This window comes from Zonotrichia albicollis, chromosome 20, assembly GCF_047830755.1.
Source record: "Zonotrichia albicollis isolate bZonAlb1 chromosome 20, bZonAlb1.hap1, whole genome shotgun sequence".
NCBI classification, from domain to species: Eukaryota; Metazoa; Chordata; class Aves; order Passeriformes; family Passerellidae; genus Zonotrichia; species Zonotrichia albicollis.
This window is the reverse complement of record NC_133838.1, coordinates 10,834,052-10,848,845: the sequence shown is the minus strand read 5'-3', so window position 1 is coordinate 10,848,845 and position 14,794 is coordinate 10,834,052. Positions and strand designations below refer to the sequence as shown.

The 14,794-nt window shown below is 52.0% G+C and overlaps 2 protein-coding genes across 5 annotated transcripts; one reads left to right on the top strand and one right to left on the bottom strand.

The window, feature by feature from the left end:
- The first annotated feature begins 398 nt into the window (after nucleotides 1-398).
- Nucleotides 399-8,852, top strand: LOC141731333 (coiled-coil domain-containing protein 28B-like). 4 transcript variants are annotated; one of them, XM_074555947.1, is made up of 8 exons: nucleotides 399-756; nucleotides 1,616-1,852; nucleotides 1,943-2,097; nucleotides 2,654-2,808; nucleotides 2,919-2,941; nucleotides 3,267-3,520; nucleotides 4,789-4,848; nucleotides 5,654-5,717. In XM_074555947.1, exons 2-6 carry the CDS (start codon nucleotides 1,698-1,700, stop codon nucleotides 3,316-3,318), a joined length of 540 nt encoding a protein of 179 aa, XP_074412048.1. In that variant the 5' UTR covers nucleotides 399-756; nucleotides 1,616-1,697; the 3' UTR covers nucleotides 3,319-3,520; nucleotides 4,789-4,848; nucleotides 5,654-5,717. The 4 variants fall into 4 exon arrangements, with proteins under 4 accessions (XP_074412048.1, XP_074412049.1, XP_074412047.1 ...); XM_074555948.1 differs by having other exon boundaries at nucleotides 407-722; XM_074555946.1 differs by lacking the exon at nucleotides 399-756 and adding an exon at nucleotides 835-1,094.
- Nucleotides 8,853-9,324: 472 nt separating this feature from the next.
- Nucleotides 9,325-14,792, bottom strand: TMEM234 (transmembrane protein 234). The gene is made up of 5 exons (XM_074555951.1): nucleotides 14,748-14,792; nucleotides 13,317-13,468; nucleotides 12,337-12,403; nucleotides 12,120-12,212; nucleotides 9,325-11,501 (listed from the first exon to the last, which is right to left on the bottom strand). The coding sequence occupies exons 1-5, from the start codon at nucleotides 14,758-14,760 to the stop codon at nucleotides 11,440-11,442; spliced, it is 387 nt and encodes a 128-aa protein (XP_074412052.1). The 5' UTR covers nucleotides 14,761-14,792; the 3' UTR covers nucleotides 9,325-11,439.
- Between the last annotated feature and the right edge of the window lie 2 nt (nucleotides 14,793-14,794).

Sequence of the window (14,794 nt, the reverse complement as noted above, 5' to 3'; positions counted from 1 at the left end):
ACTGTGTTCCTACAAACAGCCCCAATCCTAAACCCTGCAAACTGTGTACCCCAAACCCCACAAACTGTGTTCCTACACACAGCCCAAATCCCTACAAACTGTTCCTACACACAGCCCCATCCCCAAACCCCACAAACTCTGTTCCTACACACAGCCCCTGTCCCAAACCCCACAAACTGTGTACCCCAAACCCCACAAACTCTGTTCCTACACACAGCCCCATCCCCAAACCCCACAAACTCTGTTCCTACACACAGCCCCTGTCCCAAACCCAACAAACTGTGTACCCCAAACCCCACAAACTGCCCCTGCCGTGTCCCAGAGCTCTGCTCCTCCTTTCCCCGGCAATGAGCTGGGGGAGGCAGGAGGGATTGCACACTTTTCCTGCCGTGTGGATGGGATGTCCCTGCTCAGGTGTCCCCGGTGTCACCCGGCGTGTCCCTCCCGGGGACGCTGCAGCCACCAGGAGCCACCAGCCCCGAGGGTCCCGGCCTTGGGGACACCAACCGGGCTGGTCCCTTGTGTCCCCAGCGGCTCCAGAATGTCCAGGATGGGTTAAAAATCCTGCCGGGATTTACAGCGGCAGCCGCGCTCGGGCTGGGAGGGGGGGGACGGACGGGATTTGTTAATCCCGGCTCTGCGCCAGGGCTGGAGGCCCTTCCCGGTTCCTTCCAGCAGCGACGGATCCCGCGGAGCGGCGGGGACACCGGAGCGGACTCGGGGTAAAACCCGCGGGGACACCGGAGGGGACTCGGGGTAAAACCCGCGGGGACACCGGAGGGGCGGGAGGGGGCGGCGGGAACGAACCGGGGGCTCGGGGAGCGGATCCCGCCCCGTTCCCGATCTGCGGGATGCTGATACCGGGGCTGATCCCAGGGCCGATCCCGGGTCACGTCCGCGGATCCTGCGGAGGGGAAGGGAACTCCCGGAGGAAGTTCCCTTTCCCTTTAAATGCAAATCCCGGCTGTGCAGTCGGTGTCCATCGGGCGGGGGGTGTCCGGTGGGCTCGGGGTGTCCATCGGGGTCGGGGTGTCCATCGGGGTGTCCATCGGGGTATCCATCGGGTCCCGGAGGCCGGAGCGGGCCCGGCTCAGGTCAGTCCCGGCCGTGGCGCTCCGGACGGCGGCCGGAGGTTGCGGATAAAGGGGACAAAGGGGACAAAGAGGCTCCGAACCGGAGCTGCCCGGTCCTGGCACCGCGCGGGGCTCGGGGGGGCCCGCGGGACAAAGGGGTGACGGTGCCCATGCGGTCCCCATGCGGTCCCTGTGCCCCGCTCTCCCCGGGTGTTTCGGGACCGAAATCCTCCTTTCCATCTCGCCGGGGCCCGGCTGGAGCTGCGGCTGCGGTTCAGGCCCCGGCCGGGCTCCTGCGGGGAGGGAGCGGAGCCCCCCGGGAACGGGCACCGGGCTCCTGCTCCGGTCCTGCCGCCGCCAGCGAGCCCGGGGGCGCTCGGGGTGCCCGTGGGTGTCACTCCTTAACACGGGGGTCCCGGTGTCCCTGGCTGTGTCCCCTTCTATCCTGGGTGTCCCCGACCCTCTCCGTTGTCCCCGGGTGTCCCCCAGCCCCTCCGCCGTGCCCTGGGCAGCCGCATCCTCTCCCCGTTATCTCCGTGCAGGGAAGGAGCCTCCACACGCCGTGTCCGCCGCACGCCCGTTCCTGATCCCGGTCCTGGTCCCGGTCCCGGTGCCATCGGCCCCATGGAGGAGCGCAGGAAGAAGCGGAGCCCGCAGAGCTGCCTGGCCCAGCCGCCGCCCGCCGGGGCCCCGCGGCCGCTGCCCCCGAGCAAGAGCGCGTCCTTCGCGCTGCCGCTGCCCGCGCTGCCCTCGCCCCGCCAGCGGCCGCGGCCCCGCCGGTCAGTGCGGCCCGGGGGCACCGGGGGCGGCACCGGTACCGGTACCGGTGCTGGTGTCGGTGCCGGTGCTGACGCCCCGTTCCCCGGCAGGGCCAGCAAGGAGCGGGCGCGGGCGGGCGCCGGGGGCTCCCGGGGGGCGCTGCTCCAGCACAGCTTCCTCACGGATGTGTCCGACGTGTGCGAGATGGAGCGCGGGCTGCTCAGCCTCCTCAGCGACTTCCACTCGGGAAAGCTGCAGGCGTTCGGTGGGGGACGGGGGGGATCCGTGGGGTGGGATCCATGCGATGGGATGGGGTGGGATGGGATCCATGGGATGGGGTGGGATGGGATCGATGGGATGGGATGGGATGGGATGGGATGGGATGGGATGGGATGGGATCCATGGGATGGGATCGATGGGATGGGATCCATGGGATGGGATCCATGGGATGGGATGAGGTGGATGGCATTGGATGGGATCCATGAGATGGGGTCCATGGATTAGGATGGGATGGGATGATTTAGGATGGGATTTGATCCATGGAATGGGATCCATGGGATGTGATGGGTACAGGGAAGGAGCAAACTGGGGAATTTTGGATCCACAGGGAAGGGATGGGGAAAATGTTGGATCCAAGGGAAGGAATGGGATGGATGGATGGATGGATGGATGATGGATGGATGGATGGATGGATGGATGGATGGATGGATGGATGGATGGATCAGGGACAGGCTGGGTGCTGGGGTTGATCTGCAGGGAGGGTGCTGTGGGGCTGTGCTGGAGCCTCCCCAGGGATGTTCTGGAAGGTTCTGGTTCCCCAGGGAAGGAGTGCTCCTTCGAGCAGCTGGAGCACGTGCGGGAGATGCAGGAGAAGCTGGCACGGCTGCACTTCGGGCTGGACGTGTGCGTGGAGGAGCTCCCCGAGGAGCAGAAGAAGGCGGCGGCTGACAGGAACCTGGACCAGCTGCTGGCACACGTGAGTGGCACCTGTGACACCCTGTGTCACCTCTGTCACCCTGTCCCCTGCCAGGCCTGGCACAGCCCGGCATCCCCTCCGCTCCCTCAGCTCTGCCTTTGCTCCCACAGCTGGAAGAGCTCAGCAGCTCCATGTATCCTTGGCTGGTGACAGTGACAGTGGCAGGGGTGGCAGTGATGGTGGTGATGGGTGGCAATGGTGACAGTGGTGATGGTGACGACAATGATGGCACTGACAGGGGTGGCACTGGCAGTGATGACAGTGGCTGTGATTGTGGCAGTGGTGACAGTGGCAAGGGTGGCAGTGATGGTGGTGGTGGGTGGCAATGGCAATGGTGGCAGTGATGATGGTGGCAGTGACAGTAGTGGTGGCAGTGACAATGGTGACAATGCCAGCAGTGTTGACAGTGACACCGGTGACAGTGACGGTGCTGGCGCTTCCCCTTGACCCGCTCTCAGACAGAAGCTGCACCTGGCCGAGAGCTCGGACCCCGAGGACGCGGGGCCCTGACCCCGGCCCTGTCCCCGTCCCCGCCACCCCCGGGAGCCCCGCGCGGGCCCGGCCCTGTCCCCGCCATGGCGGCGGCGGTCGCGGCCCGATGACGGCAGCAGGCGGCGCCGGGGCCATGGCGGCCGCGCCGGGCCCACGGGCCGGGGCTGAGGCTGAGACCGAGGAGCGGCGGCGGCTCCTGCGCTCTGTGACTCGGCTGCAGGTGCGGGGTCGGCCCGGGGGAACGGCGGGGAGCCGGGAAGGGAAGGGGAAAGGCGGGTGAGGCCTTTGAGGGGGGCACTTCGGGATGAAACCCCTGGGGTGGCACCTCGGGGCGGGCGGGCATCTCCGTGAGGGCATCCCCGGGCGGGCACTTCCATGAGGGCACCTCCGTGAGGGCACCTCCGTGAGGGCATCCCCGGGCGGGCACCTCCATGAGGGCACATCCGTGAGGGCACCTCCGTGAGGGCATCCCCGGGCGGGCACCTCCATGAGGGCACCTCCGTGAGGGCATCTCCGTGAGGGCATCCCCGGGCGGCCACTTCCATGAGGGCACCTCCGTGAGGGCACCTCCGTGAGGGCATCCCCGAGCCGGCACCTCCATGAGGGCATCTCCGTGAGGGCATCCCCGGGCGGGCACTTCCATGAGGGCACCTCCGTGAGGGCACCTCCGTGAGGGCATCCCCGAGCGGGCACCTCCATGAAGGCATCTCTGGCCGGGCACCTCCATGAGAGCACCTCCGTGAGGGCATCCCCGAGCGGGCAGCTCCATGAGGGCACCCCTGGGCACGGGCAATGGGATGGGTTCGGTGCCGGTGCCCGGTAGGGTTCGTTGCCGGTGCCTGGTTGGGTTCGGTTCAGTGCCGGTGCCGGTGCCCTGTTGGGTTCGGTGCCGGTGCCCGGTTGGGTTCGGTGCTGGTGCCCGGTTGGGTTTGGTGCTGGTGCCCGGTTGGGTTTGGTGCTGGTTCCGGTGCCCGATTGGGTCCGGTGCCCGGTTGGGTTCGGTCCGGTGCCGGTGCCCTGTTGGGCTCGGTGCCCGTGCCCTGTTGGGCTCGGTGCCGTTCGGTTCCGGTGCCCGGTTGGGTTCGGTCCGGTGCCGCTGCCCGGTGGGGCTCGGTGCCGGTGCCCTGTTGGGCTCGGTGCCGTTCGGTTCCGGTGCCCGGTTGGGCTCGGTGCCGGTGCCCTGTTGGGCTCGGTGCCGTTCGGTTCCGGTTCGGTTCGGTCCGGTCCGGTTCAGCGCTGCCCCGGGCCGTGCCAGGCCTGTGCCAGGGGGTTCCTGCTGCGGCGGCGCCTGCGGAGCGTGCGGGCGGAGTTCGAGGCCGCCGTGCTGGAGATCGAGGGCGACCTGAGGCAGCTGCGCTGGATCGGCCGCGTCCTGCAGCGCCCGCGCTTCGGCCCCGAGGTCCGTGAGCACCGGGAGCGGCACCGGGAGCGTACCGGGAGCGGGGACCGTGCCCGGTGGCAGCGCTCACCCTGTGCCCCTGCCCGCAGGACGCTCCCGGCCCGGCCCCCGCAGGATTTGGCGCTGCCGGTGCAGCCCGGCCTGCCCAGGTGAGTGAGGGATTCCCCTCCCTGTCCCACTGCCCTGAGCACAGCAAAGGTTGGCATGGCTCAAGCCAGAGCAGCAGAGCCTTTATATTTTAAAAATATATTTTATTTTGTTTATTGTAATATTTTCTTTGATATTTCTTTGATTTTTGATACTTCATTATATATTATATTTTATATATATTATATTATATATTATATATTATATATTATATATTATATATTATATATTATATATTATATATTATATATTATATATTATATATTATATATTATATATTTCCTCGATTTTATATTTTCTTCAGTATGTTTAAATTTATTTACATTTTCTATTATATATTTTATTCTGTTTGTTTTAAAATTTTCTTTTATATATCTTCTTTTAATGTTTTCTTTCATATTTCTTTATATTTTCTCTTATATATCTTCGTTTATTTTAATACTTTCATTAATATTTTCTTTTGTTTCTTTTATATTCTCTTACATTTCTTTATATTTTCTTTTATATTTCTTTATATTCCTTTTTTTTTTCTTCCTACTTTCTTCCTGTTCATCTTCATTTTTTCTTAATATTTTCCTTGATATTTTCTTTTATGTTTCTTTTATATTCTCTTATATTTCTTTATATTTTCTATTTAATTATATTCCTTTTTTTTCCCTATTTTCTTCCTATTCATCTTTATCTTTTCTTCCTATTCCTCTCATATATTTTTTTACGCTTTCTTGATTTTTAAAAAATATTTTCTCATATTTTTCTCTCTCTCTCATTGTATTGGGATTTTTTTTCTCTTTTCCTTTTTTTTCCCAGCACTCTCCAGGAAAACCTTTGGATTCAGGGGAGGCTGCAGAGAACAAAAAAAGAAAAAAATGGGAGAAGCTGAATCCTGGTGGAGCAGAGCGGGGTGGGAACATCCCCCACTCACCCCCAAACCCCAAAAACCCCAAAAACCCAAAAAAACCCCAAAATTTGGGGTGTGGTGCTGCTGAAATCCCTGAGGAGGAAGAGGAGGGAGCTCTGGAGTGGGACAGTGACAGCAGCGAGCCGGGAGCCAGCACAGGTGAGGGACACCAGATATTTTGGGAATATTTTGGGAATGTTGGAGAAGCCCCCACAGGGCTGAATTTTGATTTTTTTCACCCATTTTTGTGCAGAAATCCCAGAGGAACTGCAGTGGCTGAATTTTGGTTTTTTCCCCATTTTTGTGCAGGAATCACAGAGGAACTGCAGGGGCTGAATTTTGTTTTTTTCCCTATTTTTTTTTCAGAAATCCCAGAGGAGCTGCAGGATCAGCCCCTACATGACTGAATTTTGATTTTTTTCCCTTTTTTTTTTTTCAGAAATCCCAGAGAAACTGCAGTGGCTGAATTTTGGTTTTTTTCCCATTTTTTTTGCAGGAATCCCAGAGGAGCTGCAGGAGCCGAATTTTGGTTTCCCCATTTTTTCCAGGAATCCCAGAGGAGCTGCAAGGGCTGAATTTTGGGTTTTTTTCCCCATTTTTTTGCAGGAATCCCAGAGGAGCTGCAGGAGCTGAATTTTGTTTTTTTCCTTATTTTTTTTGCAGGAATCCCAGAGGAACTGCAGGGGCTGCCCCTACATGACTGAATTTTGATTTTTTCCCCATTTGTGTGCAGGAATCCCAGAGGACCTGCAGGGGCTGAATTTTGGTTTTTTTCCCCATTTTTGTGCAGGAATCCCAGAGGAGCTGCAGGGGCTGAATTTTGTTTTTTTCCCCATTTTTGCAGGAATCCCAGAGGAGCTGCAGGGGCTGAATTTTGGTTTTTTTTTCCCTATTTTTTTTTGCAGGAATCCCAGAGGAGCTGCAGTGACTGAATTTTGATTTTTTCCCCATTTTTTCCAGAAATCCCAGAGGAACAGCAGGGGCTGAATTTTGGTTTTTTTCACCCATTTTTTGCAGGAATCCCAGAGGAGCTGCAGGGGCTGAATTTTGGTTTTTTTCACCCATTTTTTGCAGGAATCCCAGAGGAACTGCAGGAGCTGAATTTTGATTTTTTCCCCATTTTTTTTTGCAGAAATCCCAGAGGAACTGCAGGATCAGCCCCTACATGACTGAATTTTGATTTTTTCACCCATTTTTTGCAGGAATCCCAGAGGAGCTGCAGGGGCTGAATTTGGGTTTTTTCACCCATTTTTTTTGCAGGAATCCCAGAGGAGCTGCAGGATCAGCCCCTACATGACTGAATTTTGATTTTTTCCCCATTTTTTTTTCAGAAATCCCAGAGGAACTGCAGGAGCTGCCCCTACATGACTGAATTTTTATTTTTTCCCCATTTTTTTTTTCAGAAATCCCAGAGGAGCTGCCCCTACATGACTGAATTTTGATTTTTTTTCCTGGTTTTTTTTTCAGAAATCCCAGAGGAGCTGCAGGAGCTGCCCCCACATGACTGAATTTTGATTTTTTCCCCATTTTTTTTGCAGAAATCCCAGAGGAATTGCAGAGGCTGCCCCGTTGGGAGCTGCAGGCCCTCAGGACTCGGCTGCTGCTGGAGCTGCTGTGGATCCAACAGGCCATTGCCAGCAGGAAACACGTGAGGAATGGGGAGAATGGGAGAGGAAATAGAAAGGAAAATATAAAGGAAATATCAAAGAAAATATAAAGGAAAATATTAAAAAAAAATTAAGAAATATCGAGGAAAGTATAAAGGAAAATATAAAAAAAAAAAAAAGAAAGGGATATCATGGAAAATATAAAGGAAAATATTAAATTATAAGGAATATTAAAGAAAATATGAAGGAGATATCAAAGAAAATATAAAGGAAAATATTTAAAGAAATAAAGGAATATAAAGGAAAATATTTAAAAAAATAGAAAGGAATATAAAGGAAAATATAAAGGAAAAGATAAAATAGAAATATCAAAGATATTTGATATAAAAAAAATATATAAAGAATATATATAAAATATATAAAAGAAAATATAAAGGAATATAAAGGAGAATATAAAAGAAAATATTAAAATTATATAAAGGAATATAAAAGAAAATATAAAGGAAAATATAAAGGAAAATATAAAGGAAAATAAAATATAAAAGAAAATATAAAAATAGAAAGGAATGTCAAAATATGAAGGAAATATCAAAGAAAATATAAAGGAATATAAAGGAAAATATAAAAGAAAATATTTAAAAATATAAAGGAATATGAAAAAAATATAAAGGAATATAATAGAAAATAGAAATATCAAAGAAAATACAAAATATAAAGGAATATAATAGAAAATATTAGGAAAATATAAAAGAAAATACAAATGAAAATATAAAAAAATAAAAAGGAATATAAAAGAAAATATTAAGAAAATATTAAGGAAACATCAAAGAAAATATAAAGAAATCTAAAAAATAAAGTATCAAATATATATCAAAGAAATAGGAAAAATGGAAAGGAAATATCAAAGAAAATATCTAAGAAAATAAAATATAAAGGAAATGTATCAAAGAAAATAGGAAATATCAAAGAAAATGAAAATATAAAATAGAAAGAAAATAGAAAGAAATATCAAAGATAATAGAAAAGGAAATAGAAAAGAAAATTTAAAATAAAATAGGAGGGAAAGAGAAAATAGAAAAAAATATCAAAGACAATAGAAAAGGAAGTAGAAAAGAAAATTTAAAATAAAATAGAAAATAGAAAGCAATATCAAAGACAATAGAAACGGAAATAGAAAATATAAAGAGATCTAAAAGAAAATATAAAGAAATCCATAGAAAATACAAAGCGATTGTATTTGACATCGGGCTGTGTCTCCCCGCAGTTCCTGCTGCTGAAGCAGAAGTTGGGAGTTGCTGCCCATCCCTGCAGCGTCCCCGAGTTCCCGGCCTGCTGTGGAGGGGCCCTGGGGCTGCAGCAGCAGCAGCTCTGAGGGCACAGGGACAGCTGGGGCTGCCCCCCCTGGAAAATGGAACAGAATCCTGCTGGGGGTGTTTGGTGTGAGCAGGAGCAGCCATGGGAGGGTCCTGGGGGGATCCTTCCCTTCCTTCCCTTCCCTTCCCTTCCCTTCCCTTCCCTTCCCTTCCCTTCCCTTCCCTTCCCTTCCCTTCCCTTCCCTTCCCTTCCCTTCCCTTCCCTTCCCTTCCCTTCCCTTCCCTTCCCTTCCCTTCCCTTCCCTTCCCTTCCCTTCCCTTCCCTTCCCTTCCCTTCCCTTCCCTTCCCTTCCCTTCCCTTCCCTTCCCTTCCCTTCCCTTCCCTTCCCTTCCCTTCCCTTCCCTTCCCTTCCCTTCCCTTCCCTTCCCTTCCCTTCCCTTCCCTTCCCTTCCCTTCCCTTCCCTTCCCTTCCCTTCCCTGGGATCCTGCTGCCTGATCCAGGTGGGACATGAAGGTTGGAGGTGTTTTGGGTGGAGCTGGAGCTGCAGGAAGGAGCTTTTCCCACAGAACCGAGGGGATTCCATGTGGGAATTGGGGTTTGGGGTGGCTCTGCACTGTCCTGGGTGTCCCAGGGGGTTTTTGGGAGTGCAGAGTGGGGAGGGAGGGCAATCCCCTGATCCTTGGGGTGAGGCTCATTCTGCCCCTGGGAATTCTCTCCTGGACAAAGGAGCTGCTGCTTTGGTAATTCCTTCAGCTCAGGGACATCCCAGGTCCCTCAGAAAGGGACATCCAGGGACATCCCAGATCCATCAGAAAGGGACATCCCAGAGAAATCCCAGATCCTTCACAAAGGGACATCCAGGGGCATCCCAGTCCCTCACAAAGGGACATCCAGGGACATCCCAGGTCCCTGAGAAAGGGACATCCAGGGAACATCCAGGGACATCCCAAATCCCTCACAAAGGACATCCCAGGTCCCTCAGAAAAGGACAAAAGGACATCCAGGGACATGCCAAGTCCCTCACAAAGGACATCCAGGGGACATCTCAGATCCCTCACAAAGGGACATCCAGGGACGTCCCAGGTCCCTCACTAAGGGACATCCCAGAGAAATCCCAGGGGCCATCCCAGGTCCCTGAGAAAGGGACATCCAGGGAACATTCAGGGACGTCCCAGGTCCCTCACAAAGGGACATCCCAAGTCCCTCAGAAAAGGACAAAGGGACATCCAGGGACATCCCAAGTCCCTCACAAAGGGACATCCAGGGACATCCCAGTCCCTCACAAAGGGACATCCCAGAGAAATCCCAGGGGACATCCCAGATCCATCAGAAAGGGACATCCCAGAGAAATCCCAGGTCCCTCAGAAAGGGACATCCAGGGACATCCCAGGTCCCTGAGAAAGGGACATCCAGGGACATCCCAGTCCCTCACAAAGGGACATCCCAGAGAAATCCCAGGGGTCATCCCAGGTCCCTGAGAAAGGGACATCCAGGGAACATCCAGGGACATCCCAGTCCCTCACAAAGGGACATCCAGGGACATCCCAGGTTCCCCAGGGACTTTCCCCCACACTGGTGCTGTGCTCCCCTGTCCCGACCCCACAGCAGATGTGGATCCTTCTGCTGTGGAATTCTGGAATTCTTTTTATTTTTTGAGAATAAAAAAAAAAATCTTTTCCTGATGCTGAAGCTGTTCCTGCCTGGCTCGCTGGCGTCTCCATGGCTGAGGGAGGGGTGGCCAGGACAGGACAGGAGCTTTGGGACTTCCCAGACTGTGACAGGGAGGTGACAGCACCTGGACATGAGGTGCTGAGCCAGAAATCCTGGTGGGAACCTGGATCATCAGATCCTGGGGGATAAATCCTGCAGGATCAGAGAGCCCTGAGGATGCACAGGAAGGTTTGGGGTGCTCAGGAGGGTTTGGGATTGATTGTCAGAAGGATTTGGGGTGGTTGGAAGGGTTTGGTTTGGGATTGTCAGAAGGGTTTGGGCTCAGTGAGAGGCTGCTTGGAAGGGTTTAGAGGTGGTCAGAAGGTTTTGTGGTGGTCAGGAGGGTTTGGGATTCTCAGAAGGGTTTGGGATTGATTGTCAGAAGGATTTGGGGTGGCTGGAAGGGTTTGGGATTCATTGTCAGAAGGATTTGGGGTGGCTGGAAGGGTTTGATTTTGGCTTGGCAAAGGGGTTTGGGCTCAGTGAGGGGCTGCTTGGAAGGGTTTAGGGTGGCTGGAAGGATTTGGGTTCAGTGAGGGGCTGGTTGGAAGGGTTTAGAGGTGGTCAGAAGGTTTTGTGGTGGTCAGGAGGGTTTGGGATTCTCAGAAGGGTTTGGGATTCTCAGAAGGGTTTGGGATTGATTGTCAGAAGGATTTGGGGTGGCTGGAAGGGTTTGGGATTGATTGTCAGAAGGATTTGGGGTGGTTGGAAGGGTTTGGGATTCATTGTCAGAAGGATTTGGGGTGGCTGGAAGGGTTTGGTTTGGGCTTGGCAAAGGGGTTTGGGCTCAGTGAGGGGCTGGTTGAAGGTTTTAGGGGTGCTCAGAAGGGTTTGGGCTAATCAAAAACTCCATCAGTGCCAGGAGGTCACACTGGATAATTTATTAACCCTTTCTTACCCCCTTTCAGTGCTGTCCAAGCCAGTTTGAGGCACCCAAATCCCCTGAAGGCACAGAGTGGCTGCTGTCCCTGCAGTGGGGAGTGCAGTCCATGGGATTTGTTTGGGATCCATCCCAAAACACCTTCCCAGGCCCGGGAGGAGCCCTGGGGGAGCCTCTGCAGCCTCAGGCCCCAGCCAGGCACAGCGACAGCCCCAGCATGGTGAGCAGCATTCCTGCCACAGCCCCTGGGGAGGAACAAATCCAGGATCAGCAAATGGGCACAAACCGGGAATCTGCCCCAAACAACGACCTCCAGCTCCTGCAGTTTGAAATTCCCCAATTTCCTGCTTTTTCATGAGCACCTGAGCAGGGCACGTTGACTTCTGGGCCACTCCTTTTCCATCATAGGCATTTTACTGAGGGAAATTTAAATCCTTTTAGCTTTAAACAGGCTATTCTGGCTTTAAATTCACCAGTCCTGCCCAAAAATCTATTTCAATTCCCTTTCCCTTTTCAATGGGATAAAAAATCCCATTGAAATGGGAATTTTCCATTCTCATTTCAATTCCCTGCAGTCAAAGCTGCTCTGACCCAGTTCAAGCCTTGTGGGGTGTTTGGTGTCTTCAGATTAGATTGTAAATTAAATTATACATTAAAATCAAATCTCCCACGTGAAAAACCAAATCTCCCACATTATAAATTAAATCCCCCATATTATAAATTAAATTATGCATTAAAAATGAAATCCCTCACATTAAAAATCAAATCCCCCACATTAAAAATCAAATTCCCACATTACAAATCAAGTAATCCCAATGCAATAAAAGCTGATTTCTTGAGGAAATGCTGGAAGTGGGACTCACTTTTCCCCCCAATGTCCTCTCCCAGGATTTTCCCAGTCACCAAGGTCACAACCAAAGCCAGGGAGTTGCAGAGCGGCACTGCCAGCGACAGGTCTGAAATGCAAGATCCAAGTGGAGAAATTTGATTTATTTGGCATTATTCCAAGGGATCTCCTTGCTGTTTGGCTGAGCCACAAAATCCCATCAAAGCACCCCAAAAAAAGCAGCAGGATCTGACCTGTGGAGGCCAAGGTGAGGTAGAAGAGCAGAGATCCAGCCTGGTTGAGCAGGAAGGGCACCAGGTACTGCAGGAGAACACAGAGCTTCAGGGAATTGTGGATATTGGGGTTCAGCAAGGATACCAAACTTTCAGCAAAGTTCACTTTGTCTCTGGTGTCCTGGTTCTTGTCACTGTTATTTTATGATTCAGATACAAAAATTCCACAAATACATTGAATTAACAGAGCTATTTTACATTATTATCTGAGTTAATTCCACAAATGAAATATTTAACAGCACATAGTTTGTACTTTAATAGCATGAGAAGTTCTAAGCTATATTTATCACATTATTGATATAAACTACACGGTGCATACAAAAACGGATATATTATATTATATTATATTATATTATATTATATTATATTATATTATATTATATTACATTACATTACATTACATTATATTACATATAACTACATTAATTATATAATAATAATATATAAATACATATTTATATATTAATTAAATTAAATCATTAATATTATTTATTATTAATAAACTATATATAATATATAATATGTTATATAACATATAATACATATTATATATATTTATATTATACATAAGCTACATATAATACGATATATTATGTATAATATATATAATACATATAATATATTATATTACATTATATTACATCATTATGTTATTATATTATAGTATAGTATATTATATATTTTTTATATTATATTATAGTATAGTATATTATAGAATAGTATATTATAGTATATTATAGTATAGCATATTATAGTATAGTATATTATAGTATGTTATATTTATTATATTTATTATACCAAAAAGCAGTTCAAAGGGATTACAAGCTGCACTATATCAGGATCCTTGTGATTACCAGTAACTTGCAGAAGCCAACACACCAATGACAAAGAAGCCATTAATGATATTTATCATTTATAATTAATGCCAGGCGGGCTCTCACCTGCCAGTTGAGGCTGAGGAACCGCAGCTCCGCCAGCAGCTGCCGCAGGCGGCCCCGGCCCCGCTGCTCCTCCATGCCCGCGGCTGCCGCCCTCAGGAACGGCCCGGTGCCGCCCCAGAGCGCGGCCACCAGCGCCAGGGCCAGCGCCTGCCCTGCGGGGAACGGCGGGGTCAGAGCCGGGAGCCAGCCCGGCCCCGGGAACAGCGGGATCGGAGCCGTGGAGGCAGCCCGGCCTCAGCCCCGGGAACGGCGGGGTCAGAGCCGGGAGCCAGCCCGGCCTCAGGAACGGCGGGGTCAGAGCCGGGAGCCAGCCCGGCCTCAGCCCCGGGAACAGCGGGATCGGAGCCAGCCCGGCCCCGGGAACAGTGGGATCGGAGCCAGCCCGGCCTCAGCCCCGGGAACAGCGGGGTCAGAGCCGGGAGCCAGCCCGGCCTCAGCCCCGGGATCAGCGGGATCAGAGCCGTGGAGCCAGCCCGGCCTCAGCCCCGGGAACGGCGGGATCGGAGCCAGCCCGGCCCCGGGAACAGTGGGATCCGAGCCGGGAGCCAGCCCGGCCTCAGCCCCGGGAACAGCGGAATCGGAGCCAGCCCGGCCCCGGGAACAGCGGGATCGGAGCCGTGGAATCAGCCCGGCCTCAGCCCCGGGAACAGCGGGGTCAGAGCCGGGAGCCAGCCCGGCCTCAGCCCCGGGAACAGCGGGATCGGAGCCGTGGAGCCAGCCCGGCCTCAGCCCCCTTGACGCCTTCAGTTTTAGGTTTTATATTTTCCATGCTCTGCAGTGCCTTAGTGTGTGACTCTGAACTTAATATACAGTGTTTTAGCAAGTTCTCCTCACAGCTCAGTCCCACAGAACAATCCTTTTCCTCTCCTCAGTCTCATAGAAAAATGAATTTCCAGCCCCAGAACCACGGACACCGCTGCAGCCTCAGTCCCCAACAGTGCAAACAGCAGGGAATGGAGGGGAGCAACCTGGGAGGGCGGGACTGCATCACCCGGAGCTGGAACTGGACACTGAACCCCACATGGAAATGGACCAAAACTTATAAAAGTGTGAAAACTCGTGACTTGGGGTCTATCTTGGGTGTAGCCACAGCCGGGCCCTTGTGGATCAATTAAAGGTCTTTTAACAAATCCCTACTTTATTCTTTAACTCTGTCCAGCCTCTGTTCCAGAGAGCCTCTCCAGGCATCACCCTCAGCACCGGGCAGTGCCCGAGGCCCGGCCGGATGAGCCCGGAGCAGCCCGGGCCGGTGCCAGCTGTCCCTGCCCGCGGGACCGGCTGATCCCCAAATTCCTTCCCCATTCCACGCTCCCGTCCTGTCACCATAGCCCGACTCCCCCTCCCCAACCTCCCCGCACTCCCTCAGCCCTCCCAGCCACGTTCCCCCTTCCCATCCAAACCCTCCCCGCGCCGCCATCACTCCCTCCTCACCCGCGGTCGCCATGGCAACGCCGCCACGCTGCCTGCTTCCCGGAAGT